The 23,464-nt window shown below is 43.2% G+C and overlaps 1 protein-coding gene across 5 annotated transcripts in view; it reads right to left on the minus strand.

Annotated features, from left to right (window-relative positions):
• lrp8 (low density lipoprotein receptor-related protein 8, apolipoprotein e receptor) overlaps positions 1-23,464 on the minus strand; it is a 137,284-nt gene that overhangs the window by 57,434 nt on the left and 56,386 nt on the right. For all 5 annotated transcript variants that reach the window (XM_056414663.1, XM_056414662.1, XM_056414661.1 and 2 more), the window contains exon 3: positions 9,724-9,846. In XM_056414663.1, the coding sequence (XP_056270638.1) occupies positions 9,724-9,846 (123 nt within the window). The remainder of the gene's footprint in view (positions 1-9,723; positions 9,847-23,464) is intronic.

A 23,464-nucleotide genomic window follows, 5' to 3' on the forward strand; every position in this document is an offset into this window, starting at 1 on the left:
ATTGCCACTTTCTTCCAACAGGCCTCTTTTAATGGTTGTTTACGAGAAGACGACACATCGGGCATTCAAAAAAAATACCGCCTGTGGCAAGTGCCACATCTGGAGTAATGACGGACGAAAAGTGAGGGAGACAAAAAAGAAGGGAGGAATGGAGGAGGAGAGTTTGGGATGCGCAGAGCGTGGGGCGGACGTTGACAACAAACAGCTTATTTCCTCCGTGTTAGTTTATTTAAAAGGCTGGGTCGGACCACTAAGGCAGGGGTGTGACATTTGAGCTAAATTCTACACTTTAGCGGCCTCAGAAAACATTCATGATTAATTATGGCGAAACAATTTCCAGGCATAAAAAATATGGAATACAGAATATACAGGTCGGTTTTGCATGACTGGGGGAATCATCCACGCGACAACGGTGCAAAATAACTTTTATGCTCGTGCGTATGGCACCACACAGTTGAATTATACATGATTTATATGTTACCACGCAGCTATTTCTCTCTCTACACCTGTTTAAATGACGTTGGACCAACATTAAGATGACTGACTCGGTCCTCTTGTGCTTTTTCATATGATTTATGGCTTTGACCTCCACCGTCTTTGAAGCTATAGGCAGAGATGTTGGTTTAATTAATACAATTTAACAATGGCTGCATTCCAGTGCCTGGACCAGTGTCGTGTGCATACTGGGACATTTAAAATGGAGCAGCTTTGACTATGAAATGCCAACATTTCCTCTGTGACAAAGGTCTAATTTGTTCCCCGTGACTATCTGTGCTTAGGACCATCTGCTTCCTTTTTTTTTTAAATACTGCTTTTCTTCCCGTTTCAGCCTTAAAAAAAAAAGAACTGGATCGGTTTGCCTGTCTGACAGATTTTTTGATTTTTTGAAGGTTTGTTATCACAACCTGTTCCGTCTCCCGAGTCGGCGGCTTTTTGGGATACCACGTAATCCGGTGTTTTCAATTCATGGTGGGAGGTAAATAAAACTGAATTATTTGTTCCTTCTTAGAAGGAAAGTGTGATGAAAAACATAATTATTGTGACGCACGGATCTGGGAAAAACACGACCAAAACACGAGAAAAGAGAACCATCGTGTTTCAATTTATGGCGGGAGGTAGGGAGCAAAATATAAATATACTAGAACGGGCACTCGGTAGAGCGCATACCTTCGCATATCACAAGATTGGACATTGAATTATGAACATTTTGGCATTAGTTGCATGCCAATTGGATAGAAATTGACCGCGCTATGGTAAAAAGAAGATTTTAATCTTTTCATGACATTGACCTTTGACCTTTGACCCGATCGATCCCAAAATCTAATCAAATGTTCCCAGGATAATAACCAATCATCCCACCAAATTTCATGCGATTCGGTTTAATACTTTTTGAGTTATGCGAGTAACACGCATACACATAAATAAATAAATACACAGCGATCAAAACATAACCTTCCGCATTTTCAATGCGAAGGTAATAAAGAAATATAAAGAAGCTCTGGGTTTTTTAAAATTCTTTTTTTGCCTCTAAGAAGGACAAAAAGTGTGATGAAAAACATAATTATTGTTATGCATGGATCTGGACAAACACTAGCAAAAAGGAATCCCATCATGTTAACATTCATGGCGGGAGGCAGGGAGCAAAATAAAACTGAAATATAAAGAAGCTGCGATTTGTATCTTTCTTTTTTGTCTCTTGAAAAACATAATTATTGTTATTATCTTGACACACTCGACCAAAACAGCAGCAAAGAGGAATCCCAGCTCCACAAGACCCGAGAGCAAAGACGGATTGACCGCCGATCAATCGGAACCAGCCGAGGTCAAGGGTCACTAATTGAACGGAAGAATGGGATTGACAAAAAAAAAACGAAATGGCAGCTATTGCTGCGTCGGTGTTTTTTTTTTACAGTTTGATTGCCATGTCCAGAATAAACTAGGAACAGGGTTCATACACATGTTGACCTTTCCATGACCTTAAACCAAAGTTCCACGACCAAAAATGTTGTGAAAACTCGAGGTTATACATGGAAAAGTGAGAAAATGTAATATTTAAACTAACAATCAGAATTCCAAAGCATATAGTATGAATATATATATGAATATAACACATTTCAATGACTTTTCAAAAAACCTTTGGGATTTTTAGTGTTTTTCAATGACTATTCCAGGCCTGGAAAAAACTGTTTTAGAATTCCAGGACTTTTCCAGGTTTTCCATGACCATACGAACCCTGCAGGAAGCACGTTTTGGTTTCAATCCCACACGAACACAACACAGATGTACCCTTACCACTGAGACTATGAGACGTTACATCGATAATCTCCATTTATTTACAGCTCTGATGAAGAACGCTCCCTCAGACATCGAGTGTTCCTCTTCAGTTCAGCTCTCCTCCGCGTGTCATTATTGCAGAACGGCTCGTCGTATAAAGGCCGCTAAAATGCAATGTGTCTTTGGTTGTCAAGGGTACTTCCTGTGTGTGTGTGTGTGTGTGTGTGTTAGTGAGGTGGACATTCTCTATCCTTCTTTTAGGGATCAATACACTTTCACTTATTACTGATATCAATCAAGTTAAAAGTCATTTGTGGTTAATGAGATGCCACGAGACGGAAAGACAAGCAGAACAATGCACACGAGGGCCCGATGTCACGGCCTCGCAATGTGAGGAGAGGGGGGGGGGGAGAGAGAGGGAGAGAAAGAGAGATATAGGGAGAGGGGGGAGAGAGAGAGGAGAGAGAGGGGAGAGAGGGAGAGAAAGAGGATGAGAGAGAGGGAGAGAGAGATGGAGTGGGAGAGAGAGAGGGAGAGAAGGAGAGAGAGAGAGGGGCGAGAGAGAGAGAGAGAGGGAGAGAGAGAGAGAGAGAGAGAGGGAGAGAGAGAGAGCGAGAGAGAGAGAGAGGGAGAGAGAGCGAGAGAGAGAGAGAGGAGAGAGAGAGAGGGAATGAGAGAGGAGAGAGAGAGAGAGAGGGAGCGAGAGAGAGAGAGAGGGAGGGAGAGAGAGAGAGAGAGAGAGATAGATTAGTCGTTGTCTGTATTTTACCTTCAATTATTTACAAGCTAGATTCACCAGGCAACACACGCCAGTTTGAAAAGGTTTATAAGCATCGGTTGTTTATTAAAATGATTAAATCTAATTCTAATTGTCCGACCCAGCGACCTCGCTTCCTCCTTTTCAGTGCAAAGCAGCAATGAATAGGAAGTTGTAATGTTGTCATTCTGTCACAAACAGTATTAAGGAGGAGGAGGAGGAGGAGGAGGGGGGGTTGGATGTACACAGTTTGCATCCCGTCTTCTAGAACTTCTCCTAAAGATTTAAACCGTATCCCACATCGTCAAGAATAAACGTTGCTGCCGAACATTCCCACGTAATGAGATTTCTCGTCTGCTTTAAAGAAAATCACACGTCAACACTTCCATTGAGATACAGTGGAAAAGCCAGAAAGTGGATTATTTATACTTATTTATTACTCCAACTGTTTTGATAGTCAATTAACCCATCGATTACGACTTTAATAATCCAATATCAATTAAATAACACGTTTTATTTTTCGAGGAACGTATTCCTCCTGTTCTAGAGTGCATGTTGTTTTCTTTCTTTCCATACATACTAATTTGTGTCTGTTTTGATAACACAATTACAGGTTAATTAAAACAAACGTAACCGACAGAAATACCATAAAAACTCAATTAACGAATCACCAATTACATCGCCACGTTTATTTAGAATTGATTTGAAATCAATGCAGTGGATTATCGTTGCTGCCCTGAACCCAGCGAGTGGTTTACGTTCCTCAGCGGCGCTTCAGTGACTATCGAGAGGTCATGGAAGACGTCGGTGCTGATTTGGACTTCATAAATCAAGGGAGAGAAGCAGATTAGAAGTAGATAAATGGATTATTTGTAATCTGTGTGTTGCACCCTTAAAGTGAACTGTTCAGAAACACTTCGTTCTTCTGTTTTGCAACTTTTATTTAACGAGTTCCCGTTTAAATCAAGCGTACGTTGTGTTGTCTTCAGCTTACTGCACCTCACCCTTCACACACCCCTCTCTTAAAGAGACAGCGGCCCTCTTAAATAGTCAGCCCTCCCCTCTATTAAAGAGACAGCGCCCATCTCTTAAGAGAGAGCCCTCTTAAAGAGACAGCGCTTTCTTAAAGAAACAGCGGCCCTCTCTTAAAGAGACAGCTCCCATCTCTTAAAGAAACAGCGCTCTCTTAAAGAAACAGTGCTCTCTTAAAAAGAAAGCGCTCTCTTAAAGAAACAGCGCCCCTCTCCTAAAGAGACAGCTCCCATCTCTTAAAGAAACAGCGCTCTCTTAAAGAGACAGCGCTCTCTTAAAGAAACAGCGCCCCTCTTAAAGAGACAGCTCTCTCTTCAAAAGGGCCAACAAGCACTTTCCTCCCGACGAATAAAAATAAAGTGAAAGTGAATGATTGAAGCTAAGGAAGGTGTGTGTGTATGTGTGTGTATGTGTGTGTGTGCGTTTATGATGCTGTGCTTGTGTGTGTGTGCAGCGTGGCCAGTGAGGAAAATTTAGTTCAGGGCAACAGAGGCTTTCCATTAAAAGAACATGTAGCGAGAGACCAGAGACAAATTAGACTACACTGAAGTAGAAAAATCATTGTGCCCTTGGATAACACACACACACACACACACACACACACACACACACGTCGCTTTCTGTTCCTGTGCATTTGTATGAATGCGTTTGTAGAACACATCTTCTTTAAAAAAAAAAAAAAATCCTTTGAAAATTGAATGAGTGAGACAGACACAAAAAGAGACATAGAGAGCTAGACGTGTGTGTGTGTGTGTGTGTGTGGGGGGGGGCACCCGGGAAATTTACGCTCGCCGCCGCCGCCGCTGCCGCCCTCCCTCAAGCATGAAATTGAAGCGGGCCGACAATCTAACTCACCGGTTCCTTCCCGTTTATAGTCCAAAAATAATGAACTATAGCCCGACCTCCCGCCGCCTCCATCCCATAATACGCTAACCTGCCCATTGTGTCAGCACCGGAGACGAGGAAGAACACCGCCTCTGTACCCACGAGCGGGAGGAAGTGCTGACAGCGGGGAAAGAGAGACATGTGGGGGGGGGCAGCGTATCTTTGATTAAATGAATACATTTTACACAATTGAGTATATCTATATATAGGATGTACATTAATATTTAACACGTGCAACGGGTCATTTTGGCTTGGAAAAAAAGTTTCATCGGCAATAAATACATCATAATATGTATGATTGATGTGCTGGGGAATGTTAAACAGAAGAATAAATAAGAGATTTTCAAAATAAATGTAGAAGATAACTTTAATATAACAAGTCTACTTCCACAGCACTGGATTTTTGATACTATTATACTTAATATGTATACATAATCTCACACCATATCAACATCCTGCAATCATTGGCTTCTTCTACTTCCTGTTAGATACGATCCGTGGGCTACTCGCACTTTACAGACCTTGTTCGGGTGTATTCATACGTTTGGAAATATGTATTTCTGTGGAAATGGGCGAGTATCCACGTTGTTTGCCATCTTTTGTTCTTTTTATGTCTGCCTGAGAAACACTTTGCTGTGTGAATAACTATTATTATTATTATTATGATCAACCACATGCTGTTAGATGAAACCTTCATTGACCAATAGCCAACAATCGAATGTTAAGTAATACAAATAAACAAAAACTAAAAATATCATTTTTATTCTAAATGTGGCGTTTGTTGTCGAATCCAAGAGCCAATCAGTGACGGGATCAAGTCGGGCACTAATCGGACCGCCGATCGCAGGTGATCGATTCTGAGTCCTGGCTCCTCTGGAACGAGCCGATACAGTTTCTCTCCAGCGGGGCTTTAATCACCGTATGAAAAATATAAACATAAAAAGTCTAGAAGTGATGGAATTCACTTGGCTTCCAACATTCTCACTCGTCTTTCTTCTTCTCTTTATCGTTCATAATGAGTCGGGACGCCTTTTGTCACTATGAAACACGCCCGAGCAGATTCCTAACGACCACATTTTCTTGCGTTGAGGACTTTGACGATATGAATATAGAAAATCCTCCAAATGACACAAAGCTGAAGCGCCCTCCGACGGCTTCAACTCCACGGCCGCCGTTTCTTTGAGCATCATTTGGACGGTAGAGTGTGGTCCAATATGTGGCTGAGTGTCTTAATGTTGCAATTCAGTAACCCGTAGAGACACTTAGGGTGGCGATAAGGGCTCTTGAATCCCCCCCCCCCCCAGTGCGGATATGCAGCAGCCGAAAGAGATGGAGTTCAAGCAACACTCCAGAGACGCAGCTCGTCTAATCAGGACTGATTGGTAGACTGCGGCATCTCGAAGATGCTACTCGAGAGTAAATATATACAAAAAAACCTCAAAAAGGTATCCGACGAGGAATAATTAGGATTTCCAGAAACAGCTTATTCTGTGTAAATCAAAAGCATGTGATGGTAGCAACTAGCGAGCACCCGTAAAACCCGTAAAACCCGTAAAACCCTTAAAACGATCCACTGGGCGGTAAAACAACGACGAAGGTGCTCGAGAACTTTTGATGAATGTTCATTTACTTTCCTTTTTTTGAATGAAAGTAGGCATCATTTAGAATCAGAATCAGAATCAGAATCAGAAACAGGTTTATTGCCAAAGAATGAATGTTTTCACAAACAAACGATTTTTTTTTTTTTGGAAGTGGCATTTGATTTGACAACACACAAATCAACGCAAGGGGAGGAGGAGGAGGGAGGAGGAGGAGGAGAGGAGGAAGAGAAGGAGGAAGGAAGAGGAGAGAGAGGAGAAAGAAGAAGAGGTAGTCCTGGGGGTGAGTCAGTCGTCAGTCGGGTCCATTGATGAGTTCCCCGACCGCGCCGAAAGCTATTGGAGCTAATGGTCATGGTGGATGGTGTGGAGGTCATGATGGGAGGCAGACTCCTCCAGGAGAGGGGAGTGGAGTCGGAGGGTGGGGTCGGGAGGGCCCTTCTGGTGAGCTGGCTGGACCTGGTGACCTGGGGAGGAACAGGACAGCCGATAACCAGCGAGCAACCTCTCTGCCTCGCAGCCATATGATGCTCTTTGGCTGTGTTATGGCAGTGTGCCAGGCAGTGATGGGAGGAGTGATGGGAGGAGCAGATGATGGCAACACGATGGCCGTACAATCATCCATCATCTTCTCAGGCAGAACATCGCCTCTCTTCAAGAACATCCTGCTGGGCCTCCTTGGAATGCTCTGCCTATGCTGCCTGGTCTTGCTTGAGGTCCTGAGAGAGAGGGGAGGGTGGGGGAGGAGAAGACACAGTCTGCAGTGGGGAGTCACACAGCGGAAAGGGCGGTGGGGGGCAACCATCTCCACTGTCCACAACCATCTCCACCACAGTCAGAGCTGCTCAGGCAGAGGCAGGTGTCAGAGGTCACCCAGGTGGTGGGTCTCTCCCACTCAGGTCAGTCTCGCCCCTCGGGAGATGGAGTCCAATGAGGAGGTGCTGTCCACAGCGAACTTTGAGAGAGCTGTGACTGACAGGGAGAGGTGCAGTGAGGAGTGTAACAGCAGAGGGGGAGAGGAGAGAGAACAGCCTTGACCCGTGCTGGTGGTCGTCCGCCTGCCTGAGTTTCAGCCCCACGTCACTGTTCTGAGCTTCTGCTCGGTGTCGTCACTGCAGAAGGCAGGGGTGAGTCGGGGCAGAGGCAGAGAGAGGATCCTGCCCTGGGACAGGATGATGGAATTGAAGGCAGTCTGAGTCCACAAACAAAGTCCCATGCTGGAGGGATGTAGTGAAGGGTTCCTCGGATGGATAGATGGGGTGATGGGTTGGCTGCATAGGCGTGGCTGCAGGGACCTGTGGCTCCTCGAGGGGGTCCAGGGTGACTGGTAGAGTGGTGGTCTGATAGAGTTGAGACCAGACAGGACTTCATGACCACAGAGGTCAGGCGTCAGGCTGTCGGCAGAGGCCTGGAAGGGGGTTTTTGGGGGTGGGGGAGGGATGATGGGGAGGAAGGGGAAAGGGGGAGGTCCAGGAGGTGTTGAAGTGGAAGTGAACAGAGGTGCAGGTGAGGTGTAGGAGACTTCTGACCACAGTGCTTCAGGAGCTTCTGGAGACCTGGAGGGTGGAGGGGGCTTTTAACTGCTGGTTGATTGATCTTCCCAGTGCTCTGGGATGGATGGAGCTGTTGGAGAGTGATGGCTCAGGATGGGCATTTACAGATGTCTTTCGGACAATTGACATCGCATGTGGAGATTTTTTCGATGATGCTCATTTTAGTTCTATACATATTTAGAGCAAGAAGTGTAAAAAAACATACCAAAAAGAGACAGAAAGAAACAAAAAAACAAAAGCAAACAATGTAAAACTGGAGTGATCTATTCTCTATTGTACATTCATTGATTGATGATAATAAAATCATATCTATGTAACCCATTTTTCCTAATATGGCAACAAATGTTGCATATTTAAATGAATAACTGTCGCTTATTGAGTCATCTAGTGACTTTACGGTGCCTATAATACTACTAATGATGCTAAGGGGGTGGGGGTGGAGGGGGGGTGGGTGTCTACACTCTTTCGTGCATCACCTTGATTGAGCACTTTCTCCAGAATCCCCTCCAGGCCCAGAATAATGTTCAGATGTTTAATTACAGACACCTCCTCGGGAGCATGTTGGCATAGATACGTGTAAGGCAATGGGGCAGGGTGGTGGTGGTGGGGGGTCCAGAGGCTCCATCGGAGGTCCGTAGTTAATCAGCAGTCAAACACAGGTCCTGGGGATCGGCCCATCGATTCCCTCCGGGGGAAATCGATTGAAACAAACGCGTTACTTAAAACTGATCTGGGATCAGAGAGCGGAGAGGACCGAGAGGACCGGGAAGAGGGCGCGATACGAGGTGGAGGGCTCACGGAGAGACGGTCTGAAGGGTGTTAGGGAATAGACCTACGTGTGTGGTATTAACAACACGAGGTGGTGGTGATAGAGAGACGAATAACACAAAGAAAACAGACAAACGGATAAATGCACCACGCTGCTTTCCAACGAATGGGAGAGTAAGGGCCGAGCCCAATGGCGTCTCATTCCATCCATCACCCATCGGCCGACATTACATCTCATTTAGCTGACGCCTTTATCCAGAGAGACTTACAGTCATACAGCGTAGACGCAGCTACAGGGAGCACCTCAGCGTTAAGTGTCTTGCTCAAGGACACATCGACTAGGGCGGGGATTGAACCGCCAACTCCCCTGATTGAAAGACGGACCTGCTGACGGACCCACGGTCTACTCACAAGGGTAAAATCACAAGATGTTTGCATCTAATTGAAGAAAATTACTGACCCTACCTTTAATTTATTTTTATCATATTGCTCAATTCCAATGATAATTTACCACACACACACACACACAGCTGTGAGGTTCAATGTTGCCGATAAAGTTAAGAGAAGTCGCAGCGTGTGACCTTGATTGGACGTAATGAGACTTAACCACAAGTCCACTAATCTGATGAAATGACAGAGATTCTCCTGGCGATGAATACTAAATACCAGCATCGACCCAATCTCTGCAGACACACACACACACACACACACACACACACACACACACACACTACTCTGAGAATCTTCAAAGGGCTCTTTGATCACCACCTTTCAAAATCATCTTCAGAAAAAAATTGCTGTTGGGTCTGTGGTTGTGTGTGTGTGTTTGTGAGTGTGTGTGTTTGTGGCCACTCACTGCAGATTGCGTCGGCCTCGTCGGAGCCGTCCGCACACTCCGGTTCCCCGTCACAGCGCCACCTGGCGGGGACGCACTGTCCGTTCTTACAGGCGAAGTCGGTGGTGGCGCACGTCTTCTTGGCTGCGGGGACAAAAAACGAGACACGCAACATCACACACGACTCAAAGGTGTTTCAACTCATTACATATTCTATACAGCCCAATATCACACACATGTGCCTCAGAGGGCTTTACGGCCCGAACACGTACGACATCCCTGACCTTTGACCTCACATCGGATCAGGAAAAAACTCAGGAAAAAAAGTGAAGAAACCTTCAGGAGACAGAAGAATAGATGTCATGTGACCAGAATGAAGCGTTACAGAGTTACATAAACACACTCAATGAAGATGACAGAGTGTAGGAGTAATTAATAGTAGGCATGGACCACGATCCAGACCTCCACGATCCATGAGACACGGCTACTCTCTACTGGTCGCTAATATCAATAGTGAATTAAACTTTTCCCACGATTATTTGCTGTTATATTGCTAATTAAATGCGATAAAATCTCTGGAGCACAGAGACAATGTCTGAATCAACCTTCACAAACCGACCGACAAATGATTACAAACGTAGTACGTAAGTGTGTAAGTCAGCACGTATGTAAGGAGGTAATAATGAAGTACTTATCTAGATATGTAAATAACCATGTTAAATGTTCATAATCCAGTTAAGGAGCAACAGAGGACGCAATTGAAATGCAACTTGAAATCAAGAGTAAAGAGCAATGACTTCAAAAACAATGACGCGGTCACAATATTAATTGCCGTGTTCGAGGAGACGTGAGAGGACGGGTTTCGTTAGCTGGTGTTCGTGTCGGCTCGGTGGTGAGTGGGTTAACGCCGTTCAGTCACGTGAGACCGTCGAGTTAAAGAAGTCTCCGTTCCTCCTGCTGAATCCATACTGAATAAAATCCTACATTTTGGTGTTTTCACACTTTTATTTATCAAATTAATTGCAAAATGAATATAAAATATAGTCAAGACATTGACCAGGTTGATTTTCATTGTAAATATTAATGCAGTTCTTCTTGTGGCTCAAATGAAGGCCAGTTTTATAGCTTCTCTGAGCAACATAACTGTTTTCAGCTGCGCTCACATGAAACGGGTTTCCAAGGGTTTCTACCCCTCCGTTTGTCTTCTAATGCGATAACACAATGTACCATAAGAACACTGGAGATGGGCCTCTACCTATGTAGAGATGTCATTGTATATATATATATATATAAACATACATATATGCATATATATACATATATATATATCCATACACATATATATATATATATATATGGGCAGTATAATTCACAATACTGTACTGTAGGTAATATCAGACGCCCAAAAATAACAGTTTTCCTTCATATCATATCTCACGTCTCTGGTCATCATGAGACTTTTGAATTGGGGAAGCAAAATGGTGCAGGTGACAAAAAAACGTCTTACAACACGTCACACGCAGAAGGACTAATTCAAATGCAAAAGCCAGCGAGCGTAAAGCTCGTATCTAACGTCAGACAGCCGCTCCCTGGACTCGGATTGTTCTTACCCCGAGGCCGTAGGGGGAAATAATATGATTCACCTTTTGGCCCCACTTTCTTATTCTGGGGCCAAAGGCATCGAGTCGCCGGGTTTCCTCCCGTGAGCAGAGACAATATGATCTTAATTAACCTTTGGATGAACGATGTTACTCTCGTGTTTATGGAATAGTGGCAAAGGACAAAGATAACAACAAGACAGCAGAGTGAGAGAATACTTCAGGAGGGAAAGGTTGTGTAGATGTATGAAGATAAATGGACATTTATACAGGGTTCATACACATGTTGACCAATGGATTCCCAAGACCTTTTCATGACCTTCCCATGACCTTTTCATGACCTTTCCATGACCTTCCCATGACCTTTCCGCGACTTTAAACCAAATTTGCATGACCGAAGAATCTTGTGAAATCTCCGTGTATACACGAGTATAAACCTTAAATGACACAAATGAATGGGAGACAATAGCTCGATTAAAAATAATAAATATTTAAATAAAGGTTTATTTTTTTAATCAAATTGCGTAAAAATAACATATGAATATAATACATTTCCATGACTTTTCCAACACTTCTGGGCTAAAAAAAAAAATTCAAAGGACTTTTCCATTTTTTTTCAAGATTCCATTACTTTTCCAGGTTTTTCATAACCGTATGAACCCTGATTTTAATCATCTGTTGAAAAGAGACGATTAAAGAAATATTATTGGTTCAGCATGAAGACTTTACTTTGAAAATGACATCCAGCCACTAGACGTGAGAAATAGTCGTGTTTCAATAAATCCCGTTATGGAGCGCCATCATCCTGAACACTGAGAAATACATATTTTGGGAGTATTATTTTGAATATTGAATAAATGGTTATTAATTGTATGCAGGGAACATCTTCCCACTGATTTGTTTGAAAGTGCTCATGTAATGAAATATGCATGCAACTAAAACAATTTGAAAGAAATAGAGAGAACGAGACGACAACGCGTGTAAAAATTCACAGATTCCACAAAATGAAATGTGTGAATATTTGTGTAAAAAAGAAATAAAGTGTGAAAAAATCAGCTCATAAAAAAATAAAATGTATTCCCATCGCCTCTCAAGAGTCGCTGATGCCCAAACAACCGTCTGCTTACATTTACATTGTGATGAACCCACGACCATCATATAAGATATGAGTGTCATCCATATGGAGCAGTCTATACCGGCCTTATGGAGGCGCAGCACACACACACACACACACACACACACACACACACACACACACACACACACACACACACACACACACACACACACACACACACACACACACACACACACACCTGAGATTTGAAGCATTATGTCATTTTAGTACTCCTTCCCCAGATGGAAACAGTTATTAATATGTATGTGAAATAGCACACAGACCAAAGAGGTTCTAACGTTGCTCACCGGGTGATTTCAGAACTTTTTACACTCTTAAAAATGATTTTTATATCATATTAAATCACTCCACTTGGGACTTCTTAGACCTCATGTTTATTATAATACAGTGCTGTTCATTAACACATAATATACATCTATTTTCAGAGTTTATTTAGTTAATAACCTGGTTTTATTTGAGTGGAGATTAGACAATACAGGACAGAAGATCTCTTCATGAATATTATACGTTAATAAAGCCACGCCGTTATAATAACGCGTGTGTTCAGCGAGAGGAGTAACGACCTGCTCTATAGGCGGAGTGTGTTCATCTCATGCTGACATTTAACTAATGTCACACTCGGCAGACCTCCGTGATCAATGAGTGAGTAAGCTGACCTACTCGTGTTGACCTGCACCCCATCCACTCAACACACACACACACACATGCGTGCTGGCCTCTGAGGATTCTTTGTTACACACTCCTGACAACATGATCATTCGACCTGGAACCAGGTGAAGGTCAGCGGTAACCTTCAAGTCATTCAATTTACACACCTCATTACACACACGCACAGGTGAAAGGGAAATAAAACATCAAAGGGAACAATAGTTGCTAAGGGAACACCGTGTCACCTTTGATTAGGATTTGTTGAATGCAGTCCCTGAAATGCTGATTTGCCCCAATAACAAAAAGATGTGGAAGAGACAACAGACACTGTAGTGACATCATCCACCTCCATCTTCACACCGACGTTCTTTAATCTGATTAAATTAAAATAAAGAACGAGCCATATACAGGACTGTCTCAGAAAATTATATATTGTTATTTATATATATATTGTTATATACATGTATTGTTATATATATATATATTATATACATATATTCTTATATGAATATAAATATATATATATATATTCCTATATAAATGTATTCTTATATATAATATAATATGTAATAACATATAAATCTTATATATTATATTATATAAATATAAGGATATATATATATAGATTCTTATATATATATATATCTGTATTTATATATTATATATTATATATATACATATATACATATACACGTATATATTTATATATACATATATAACATATATATATTTACTTATATTATATTTATATAATATATAAGAATATATTTATATATTTTTTAAACACATCATTTTTACCAAGACCCTACCAAATCACCTCTGTCCTTACTTCTTCCCCAAAAATAAACACTATGATTCACCCTGACCGAGGCATGTAAACAGCCGGAGTAATCCGCTTTTAAAATAACCCGGTTTGAAATACACGGCACTGCAAAAGGAGAAACGGGGGAAAAAGCCCAAATTGGCCCGGTCCGTTCTCTGTCCGTGACATCTGGAGAGCGGGGGAAACCTCGCCGCTCTGCTCAGGTATTCCATCACTTAGGATGTTGATCAAACTGTGTTTGGGCTATTTGCACGGAATAGAAAAGTCCATTCGTCGAGGCTGGAGGAAGATCGTCTTTGTGAACTGATGAAGACCCCCCCCGAAAAAAAGACCTGCTTTGAGTTGGCGTTGCCGACTTGCTCGTGGCGTAACTTGTATCTACTCCTCTCGTTATTACATGATAATAACATGACAGTTTAACGGCACGAAATATGAAGGAACTGTTATTTTGAAGGGCCACGGGGCTGCCCTCGGGTTATCGTGGAAAGGACTGCATGCTCTTCAAAGCCAGATGTACACACACACAAACACACACACACACACAAACAATAATAGCACCATTTGAGTCTGCCTGTAAACCTCTACGGAGGATCCAGGAAGGAGGGAGAAAAATAACAAACATGAAGAGAAGCGAGCAAGAGGGAATAGAGAATGGATGAATGTGTGTGTGTGTGTGTGTGGGGGGGGGGGATAGATGGTCCTCTACATCGTTGTCATCGGTTAAAGAGCTGAAGAACGAAGCGTGTCAGTAGAGAGAAGGAGGCCGTTCATCAGAGGGGCAAACTGTGAGGGCGAAACACTCGCTGAATGGTGTGTGTGTGTGTGTGTGTGAGTGTGACAGAGAGAGTTATGGAGTAAAGTAGACATAAAGTATAATATTGGTCTTTTGAGGAGATTAAAGGCCCGTCGAGTTTCCCAATACTCTGTTGGAGACGGAGCGATATCGGGGCTAAAAAAAGGAGGAGAAAACAACGAGAGCACAGCGCTGCAAGGAGGAACAGGAAGTGGAAGGAAGTGGAAGGAAGTGGATCAGATCACAACTACTCAATTCAGTTTATTTTATACAGCCCAATATCACACATTTCCCTCAGAGGGCTTTGAAATATGTACATATACGACATCCCTGACCTTTGACCTCACATCGGATCAGGAAAAAACGCCCTCCAAAAAATAGAAAAAAAAGTAAGAAAAAAAAAGCCAAACTATTGTAACTTAAATCTGTGGCCACATTTGTCATGATATGTACATATGTTCAATATCCTCAGAGGGGAATGAGAAGAGATAAAATACCGTTATTGTAACATGTATGTGAGCGTAAGGTCAAAAAAGAGAAATGGAAGTCGGTGCCTTTGAGTGTCAGAGACTACAAAGGGCCTCGAGATGTGAGGAGAGCTCATGGACTCTCAGCCCACATCAAATACAGCCCATAATATGCTGCTCACAGCACATCAAATACCACCGACCGGTTCAAAAGAAGCTCGTTACTATTTCATGATCTCCCTCGGTGGAGAGTCGTGGGCAAGACTCCAGATGTATTTTATTTTGGAGGGGGCGCGGGGGGGGGGGGGTATTGATCACAGACAGACTTGAGCTTGACAGTTGCATCGTGCGGTTAAGGAGGACACACACCTGAAGCTCAAAGGGGGGGGGGGGATGAAAGAGACGGAAAAACTGACCTCGCTCGACCTCTCTGGGAAGCTGAAAACACCATCCGTGTTGCGTTCAGGGGCTCGCGTTGTGCCGGGAAAAAATGAATTGATCTGGAGCGCTGGGCCGGTCTGTGGTGGAGTTACAACTCTACGTGTGTTTGATCCTGTATATTTTTTAACTGATATTACTTTTGTACCAATAACTGTATATTATAATGGTTTACTCCTTTTTTACAGTGCATTATGCCTCATATTGACCTGCGTAATGCACATTGTATTATAATGTGGTTTTATTATGGCATAGTTGGCCCTTTAACATGTTTTAAATACCAGTGAACGTGGGAATATCAGGTTGTGTTGACCAATGGATTTCCATAACTTTGATTTTGTGAAATCTCGGTGTGTACATGGTCGTGGTTTATCCCTGAGCTACCGTTGCTATGGTTACCAAACTTTTCAGCTGAGTTGCGTTAAAAAAAAAAAAGTATTCAAATTGCACCGCCAGTATAAAAGCGTATGCCGGCTTATCTTTTGAGCGCCTTTCTTTAAAAAAAAACATACTAATTATTTCAAACTCAGCGTAAATGATGTGAATCAAAAATATTTTCAGGACTTTTCCCAAACTTTTGAGATTAGATTTTTTTCAAGGACTGTAAATAACAAGTTTTTTTATTCCATAACTTTTCTAGGTTTTCCATGACCGTACGAACCCTGCAATATGCGTCCTTTCTCCATCATGTGTATGCACCTTCTCTCCATTGCTGCACCAACACTATTTCTCTCTCTGAGGACCAATCAGGTCGTCTTTGGTAAGTCTCGCTGCAGAGGATTTCCAAAACGGTAGATGTCTAAAAATAGAATGAAATAACATCCAGGCGCCTCCAGGCGCTGGTGGAAGTCGCTCCTACTCAAGATTCCAGAGTCCTCATAAATCTGTTCGTATAATATTAACAGTACCTCTGCGACTGTTTACTCATTTCAGGAAGAACAAATAAAGATTGTGTCACTTTCTCTCCGTTTTATAAGCATTCCAGAGAATTTTGCGACTCACATTTCTGTCGTTAGGGGTTAACGATGGCGGCGGAGGAGAGGCTGTTCTCAAACTGTGAGGTGTGCGCCCCTAGTGGGGCGACAAGGCATTACTGGCGCAAGGGGAAAATGCAGATTTTATTTTATTTCAAGAACTTTATTGAGAACTTCCCATATTACAAAGTACACGGACATAAAACTAAGTAATTAATAAATTAAGAGCGAAATGCCTGAACTTTCGTGTAAATTTTAACGTGACAGCGTTTATGGCAACGTGCCACATCCTACCGCCGTGAGATCGGCTTTTTTGCTGTTGCCCTTCAAAATAAGAGCTCAACATTGAGCATGAATTGAGAGTGGCCGTATCAAGCCCGTTTTAAAAGGAGTTGTCGTGGAAAAGTCATTGCCGCGTATAATAATGATAAAACGTGTCGACTCTGCACTAGTTTTGTTTTGCACAGGTTGAACTTTATTGTTGTTTTGAAAAGATATGCAGAGTAAAACTCTATAAAACTCTTTATCGCCAAATATTTCAACGTGTAGTCACATTTTGTTTTTAAGTTGGCTGAAGGGTAAATAAATAAATAATAATAATCCCTTTGGGCCTGTTGGACCGTAGTGCTCTTGGCTCTGTGTGTTCCCCAGATCCCTGGATTTGAACTCCCAGGATGACGGCGTCTGCATAAACCGCTCGCCAAAGGGCTCAGACCTCCTACATCCTGTTACATCACGGGTCCCCGAGCCGCCGTCCTCCTTACATAAGCGAGGAATCACAGTTCAGCAGTTCAGCTTATAGACTTTGCAAAATTACTTATGTTGTTATTCAATCAAACGTATACGAGCAACGAAAGGCCCACAAAAAAAAGATATTGCACCGCCAGTATAAAAGCGTATGCCGGCTTGAGCGTCTTTCTTTTACATTTTTTTTTTTTCAACCTCAGTGTAAATGAACATATGAATATAACACATTTCCATAACTTTACCAAAGCTTTTGTGATAACATTTTTTCAAGGACTTTTCCAGGTTTCCTATTGCTATTATTAAAGTGGATCTGTGGTCAGTGAGATCGAAGACGTGCGTTAGCTTCAGAGATGCTAACGAAGTAGCTTTTAAAAAGGTGAGGCGGCTCAATAGTTCAATTCAAGTCAGTTTATTTTATACAGCCCAATATCACAAATTACGAATTCCCTCCTTCCTGGATCCTCCGTAGAGGTTTACAGGCAGACTCAAATGGTGCTATTATTGTGTGCGTGTTGATATGTGTGTGTGTGTGTGTGTGTGTGTATGGTGGTATTCTTTTCCAAAGACGTCTGGAGCGTCGGTGAGGTCATACCCTATACTGCTCCAGCAGCTCTCATTAGAGATGACATATGCACAGAGCAACCTCACTGCTCCTGTACTGTCCACCACACACACACACACACACACACACACACACACACCAAATCCCCTAACAACAGGCCATCTCGGTGAGATCCGGCTCTCAGACATGACCTGCATTGATTTATTAAACACTCAGACACTGATACCAGCCCTGTTACTCACATGCATGCACATGCATGCACAGACACACACACACACACACACTATATATATATATATATATATATATATCCCCTCTCCCATGTCCCACTCTGACACTCCAATCTCATCAGACGTTCACTTTCCTAGACAGGGTCATGGTTTTAATGATATGGGCCGTCAATCCTTCAGGCTCCTCCCCCCCTCCCACACACACACACACACACATGGAGCACCTCTATGGCTCTGCATGCAGCGGGCAGCTGTCAGTCGCTGCTGATTGACCGATGTCATCACGAAGCGACCGGACACGGCCTCGAGGTTATTCTTTCCTTTCACTGCCTCTTTGCATTTAGTTTGTCACATTATGTTATTCGTGTGAAGATTATATATTCATATTGATATAAAAGTAATGGAACAAAAATTAAACCAAATAAGAGAAGAAAAAAAAAAAAGTCAAAGTACAAAGTGTAGACTAGACCAGCTTCCAACACACACACACACACAGTAACGTGTACTCGGTGTGTACATGTTTTTGAACCATGAAAAGGGGGTAGATATTGAATGGAGCTTCTTAAACCTAAAGTTGTGTGTCGTATACACACACACACACACACACACACATCTTATACGCTGTAAATATATAAATATAAAGCGGTTAATCCATTCCTCAGCACTTCTCTATCAGCGCGATTAATAACCTTGATGATTATGGCAATAAAAATAAAAAAATTACAAATCGGTGGCAAAACCCAAAATTAATGTGGCGGAATAAAGTAAAAAAATAATAAATACAAATTCATTAACGCCATATAATAATAATAATAAACACATCTAGCAAGTGACTGACAAGAGTAAGCCCCCCCCCCCCTCCAAAAAAAACAAAGGGGGAAAAAAGCCTTTCAGCGTTGGACATCGTCCCCGCTGGTCGTCTGAATGGAAACTCCCCGTGAGACGTGTACTTCCACCGCCGCCATTCAATCCCCAAACCCGGCTCACACGCTGCGCGGTCGGCCCACACGACACATGACCACCGGGCTCATCATCAACACACACAAAAATAAATAGTAATCAGCAATCGTCGTAGGGAGTGGCTGAGGGGGGTGGGGGGGGAGGGATGGTCCAACAAAAAGCGACTGCAGATGAAAGAGGAGGTACACACTCATCAAGAATCCATTCCACTTGTGAGGAACAAAAGAGACCCACAAGAGGTCAGTGTGGGAGTTAGTGTGTGTGTGTGTGTGTGTGTGTGTGCATACGCGTTAAGGTGGAAGAGAAGGGGACAAAGACACATCAAAAAAGAAGAAGCCAACCGGCTTCCAGATAACGATGGTGGATTGTGATTATGTGTGTGTGTGTGACTCCGCCTCTCCGTGTTCAGCTCTCAGCGGAAAAAAAAGCGAAAAAGACGGCTCCTCCCATCCTTTGTCTTCCCAGCCACGCTCATTCGGTCCTTCGTTCCCTCCGCCCTCATTTGTTCAGCTTCGCCTCTCTCCCTCCCCCCCCCCCCCTTCCCGAACTTGCTCCCACCCCCTTCTTCCCTTTTGGCAAACAAGACATGTTTTTTTTCCTTCCTCCTCCTTCCTTTCTTTTGTCTGCTCGCTTGGTTATCGCCGATTAGAAAAATAAAACAGAAAGCAAACAGAAACAGCTCCTGGATGAAAGCATCTTGAGCCTCGGAGTTCAGTGAATAACAAACTCCCCCCTGGGGGGAGGGGGGGGGGGAGGGCAGCCTCAATGTGACAAGAAAAAACATCGGAATCTGAGGCTGGAAGAGAATAGTGACGGATACATATCCGTGTGTGTGTGTGTGTATATGTGTGTGCATGTGTGTGTCTACAGACACACTGTTGAATATGGCGATGGTTAAAGGTGCTATATAAATAAAGTTATTATTATCATCATCATCATCGTCGTCGACGACTTCATGAATGAAATGACACAATGACTCAGCTCTTTTCATTGGCTCACAAAGCTGCTTGATTTGGGAACGTTAGTCGGGAGGAGACGATAACGGGGATGCGGTTGGAACCGTTTGACTCGTCGGCTTACGAGTCATCAGACCTCGTAAAGCCGCCAAATGAATGAGCTCATCCGGCGGGGATAATCTCATGACATCTCCACTTCGATTGAAGGGGGAAGAGAGCGGCCTGTGGTTACTTAAAAATATATATCTATATATATTGGAATTTGACTTTCCAAATCCTCAAGATGACCAAATAACACATTATTGTAGTAGTATTGTGTTACAATGTCAGTGAATTTGAATTTGGCAAGAAAAAGTATTTATTTTCTTCCTGATATATATGCTGGGTGAGGAATTTCTACTCCTTCAATTACTAAGAGTAAGAGCTATAAGGCTCATATTTAAAGTTGCATTTATGCATTACATGTAAGACGATGACTGAGACAACACACTAAGAGGGAATAACTGTATTAACTAGAATGGGCACTCGGTAGAGCGCATACCTTCGCATATCACAAGATTGGGCATTGAAATATGAACATTTTGGCATTAGTTGCATGCCAATTAGATAACAATTGACCTCACTATTGTAAAAAGATGTTGACCTTTTCATGACCATGACCTTGACCGTGACCTTTGACCCGATCGATCCCAACATCTAATCAAATGGTCCCCGGATAATAACCAGTCAACCCACCAAATTTCATGCGATTCAAGAAGATGTTGACATTTTCATGACCTTGACCTTTAACCCGATCGATCCCAAAATCTAATCAAATGTTCCCCGGATAATAACCAATCATACCACCAAATTTCATGCGATTCGGTTAAATACTTTTTGAGTTATGCGAGTAACACGCATACAAATAAATAAATAAATACACGGCGATCAAAACATAACCTTCCACATTTTCACTGCAAAGGTAATAAAAGGTTAAATGCCGAGGCGGTGAAAAATTCCTATGGTATACATAAAAATATATTCTCGCATAATTCAATAGAGTGCCAACTCTACTTCAGTGAAGACTTTAAACAATATTCACTCAAGCATTGACACTCAGATATGATATATTAATATAAATGTGGTTAAAGTGAAATACATGTAAAATCAGATAGCTCAGATATTTACAAAATAAGAGAGCTTTAATCTTATTGAATATTCACTCAGGTTATGGAGAAGCATTGACCCGCAGATATGAGATATTAATATATATTTGGTTCAAAATAAGAGACCTGTAATCGTATCCAAGTTCTAGTCTTGTAGGTAATTCTTATAAAATGTACAACAGGGAATTAGTTCAGGTTTTTTTCTTCTGCCATTTTCAACAATAATTGTATTATTATACATATTTGAGATAGATATAAGGAACAATCCCTCTCAAGAGGATGTAGCCATTCAATGAGAAGTGACCCGAAGTTACCTTTTTCGCTGTGTGGTTCTTTTTTAATCATCGTGGGTATCCGGGTGGGGGGAGGGTGGAGGGTGAAGGGGTGTGTGTGTGTGTGTGTGTGTGTGTGTGTGGGGGGGGGGGGGGGCACGTTTGTGAAATAACTGTTTTCCCATTTCCTCCTACTGCATGTTTCCCTATCACCTAGGTGTATCCACGGATACCCCGGGCCACCGGAATACAAATACAACAGAGACACTCTCAACCCTATTACCACACACACACACACACACACACAGACAGAGACCCACACGCACACACACACATCCTAAACGGCGCTGTCTTTCCCTCCTCCTCCGCTGTCTCTCACACCATCCCCCTTCATTAACGGCCACAGGGGGACTATTTGTTCAGTTTTTAAGAAAGGGGGGGGGCAGCGGGGAACATTTCTTCTTTAAATGTGCTCTACGACGATTATGCATCATTTACAAAAAGGCGCATTTTGACGATTTAAGGATAACAAAAATTGAAAATAAGTGTCATGCACCGTTTGCCTGCTCCTCCCATCCACGACCAAGGAGGCGGGGCCTGATGGTGCATCCACAAACTGTTTCAGACGGATGCACACTATCTCTGCATCTGTGTCTCGACCCATCAGTCTAGTTTTAGGTGTGTGTGTGTGTGTGTGTGTGAGGATGGGGGGGGGGGGGGGGTCGCCCTTGGATCACTTTTTAAAGCCCCACAGAGGGCTTGATGAAAGGACTCCCAGCAGGTGCTCTTGGCCACGTGACACAACGGTGGAATAGCCGCTGGCCGGAGCGGCCGAAGAGGAGTGCCAGGAGGGTGGAGGGTGGAGGGCAGAGTGGGTGGGTGCCGGTTGGTGGTCGGGGCGGTGGAGGTTTTAACGGAGCCAGCGGCAGTGTGCGGGCACGGCTCTCCGATTTTGGAAGCGAACAAAGCGGACCTCTTCATCGCCATCCAGAGATGCAAATTGCTCTTCATCAAAGTTTCACACTCGGCTTCCGAGCGGAAAAAAACCCAAATGGAAATGCTGCTGGCCGCCGCGCCGCGAGAACCGGCAGTAACCCCCTCCCCCCCCCCCCCCCCCCCGTCCCCTTTCATCAGCTGTAACTGTCGGTTCTTATGGAGCGGCGAGGTGAGCCGTATCCAACAGGGACGCTTACACACACACACACACACACACACAAAAGGCAACGGCATCCCCGCTGGAGGGTATTTAAAACGTGTCCATGTGTGGACAAGAGATGCCTTTCATATTTCAGATTCCTTCATTTTCTTCTCTTTTCTTCCTCACTCGCTCCGAAATGGGCCCGTCTTTCCGTATTCTAGGAGAGAATAATAATTTAAAAAACACGAGCCGAGGAAACGGCTCATAAATGCCTCATTAGCATTTTTGGAAAAGTACCCCTGGATGGCGATGATGTTTTTCTAATTTCTCTGTGTGTTTGCGTTCTGTTCAGCTTGTGCCAGGCCCTGGGGGGGGGGGGGGGGGGGGGTGAGAGAGAGAACCCATTTGGCCCACCAAAATCTAGCTGAGTGATTGGAATAATGTACAACGAATAACAAACCGTACAATTATTTGAAGTGTTGACTCTCAAAACGATGTTGTCTCGCAAACCACCCGCCGATATCGCCACCACACTATCCCCTTCCAGTTAGGGTCATGCAACTTCTGTCGATGGTTTTGCTGCAGACGCGGATGTAGCCGCCAGGTTGCATCACACAAACAGCAAAGCTAACGCAAAATAGGGCGGAGAGCAAAAGCTTGAGTTTTGCATTCAATTCAATTTTACTTTGCATAGCCCAAAATCACAAATGGCCGTCTGTGCACGTACGACATCCCTGACCTTTGACCTCTCACATCGGAGCAGGAAAAACTCCCAAGAAATAGAAATTAAAACTTTTTAAAAAAGGTGAAGAACCCTTCAGGAGAGCAACAGAGGAGGATCCCTCTGCAGGATGGAGAGAACAATAGATGTCA

This window comes from Pseudoliparis swirei, chromosome 5 (assembly GCF_029220125.1).
Source record: "Pseudoliparis swirei isolate HS2019 ecotype Mariana Trench chromosome 5, NWPU_hadal_v1, whole genome shotgun sequence".
In the NCBI taxonomy this organism is placed as follows: domain Eukaryota; kingdom Metazoa; phylum Chordata; class Actinopteri; order Perciformes; family Liparidae; genus Pseudoliparis; species Pseudoliparis swirei.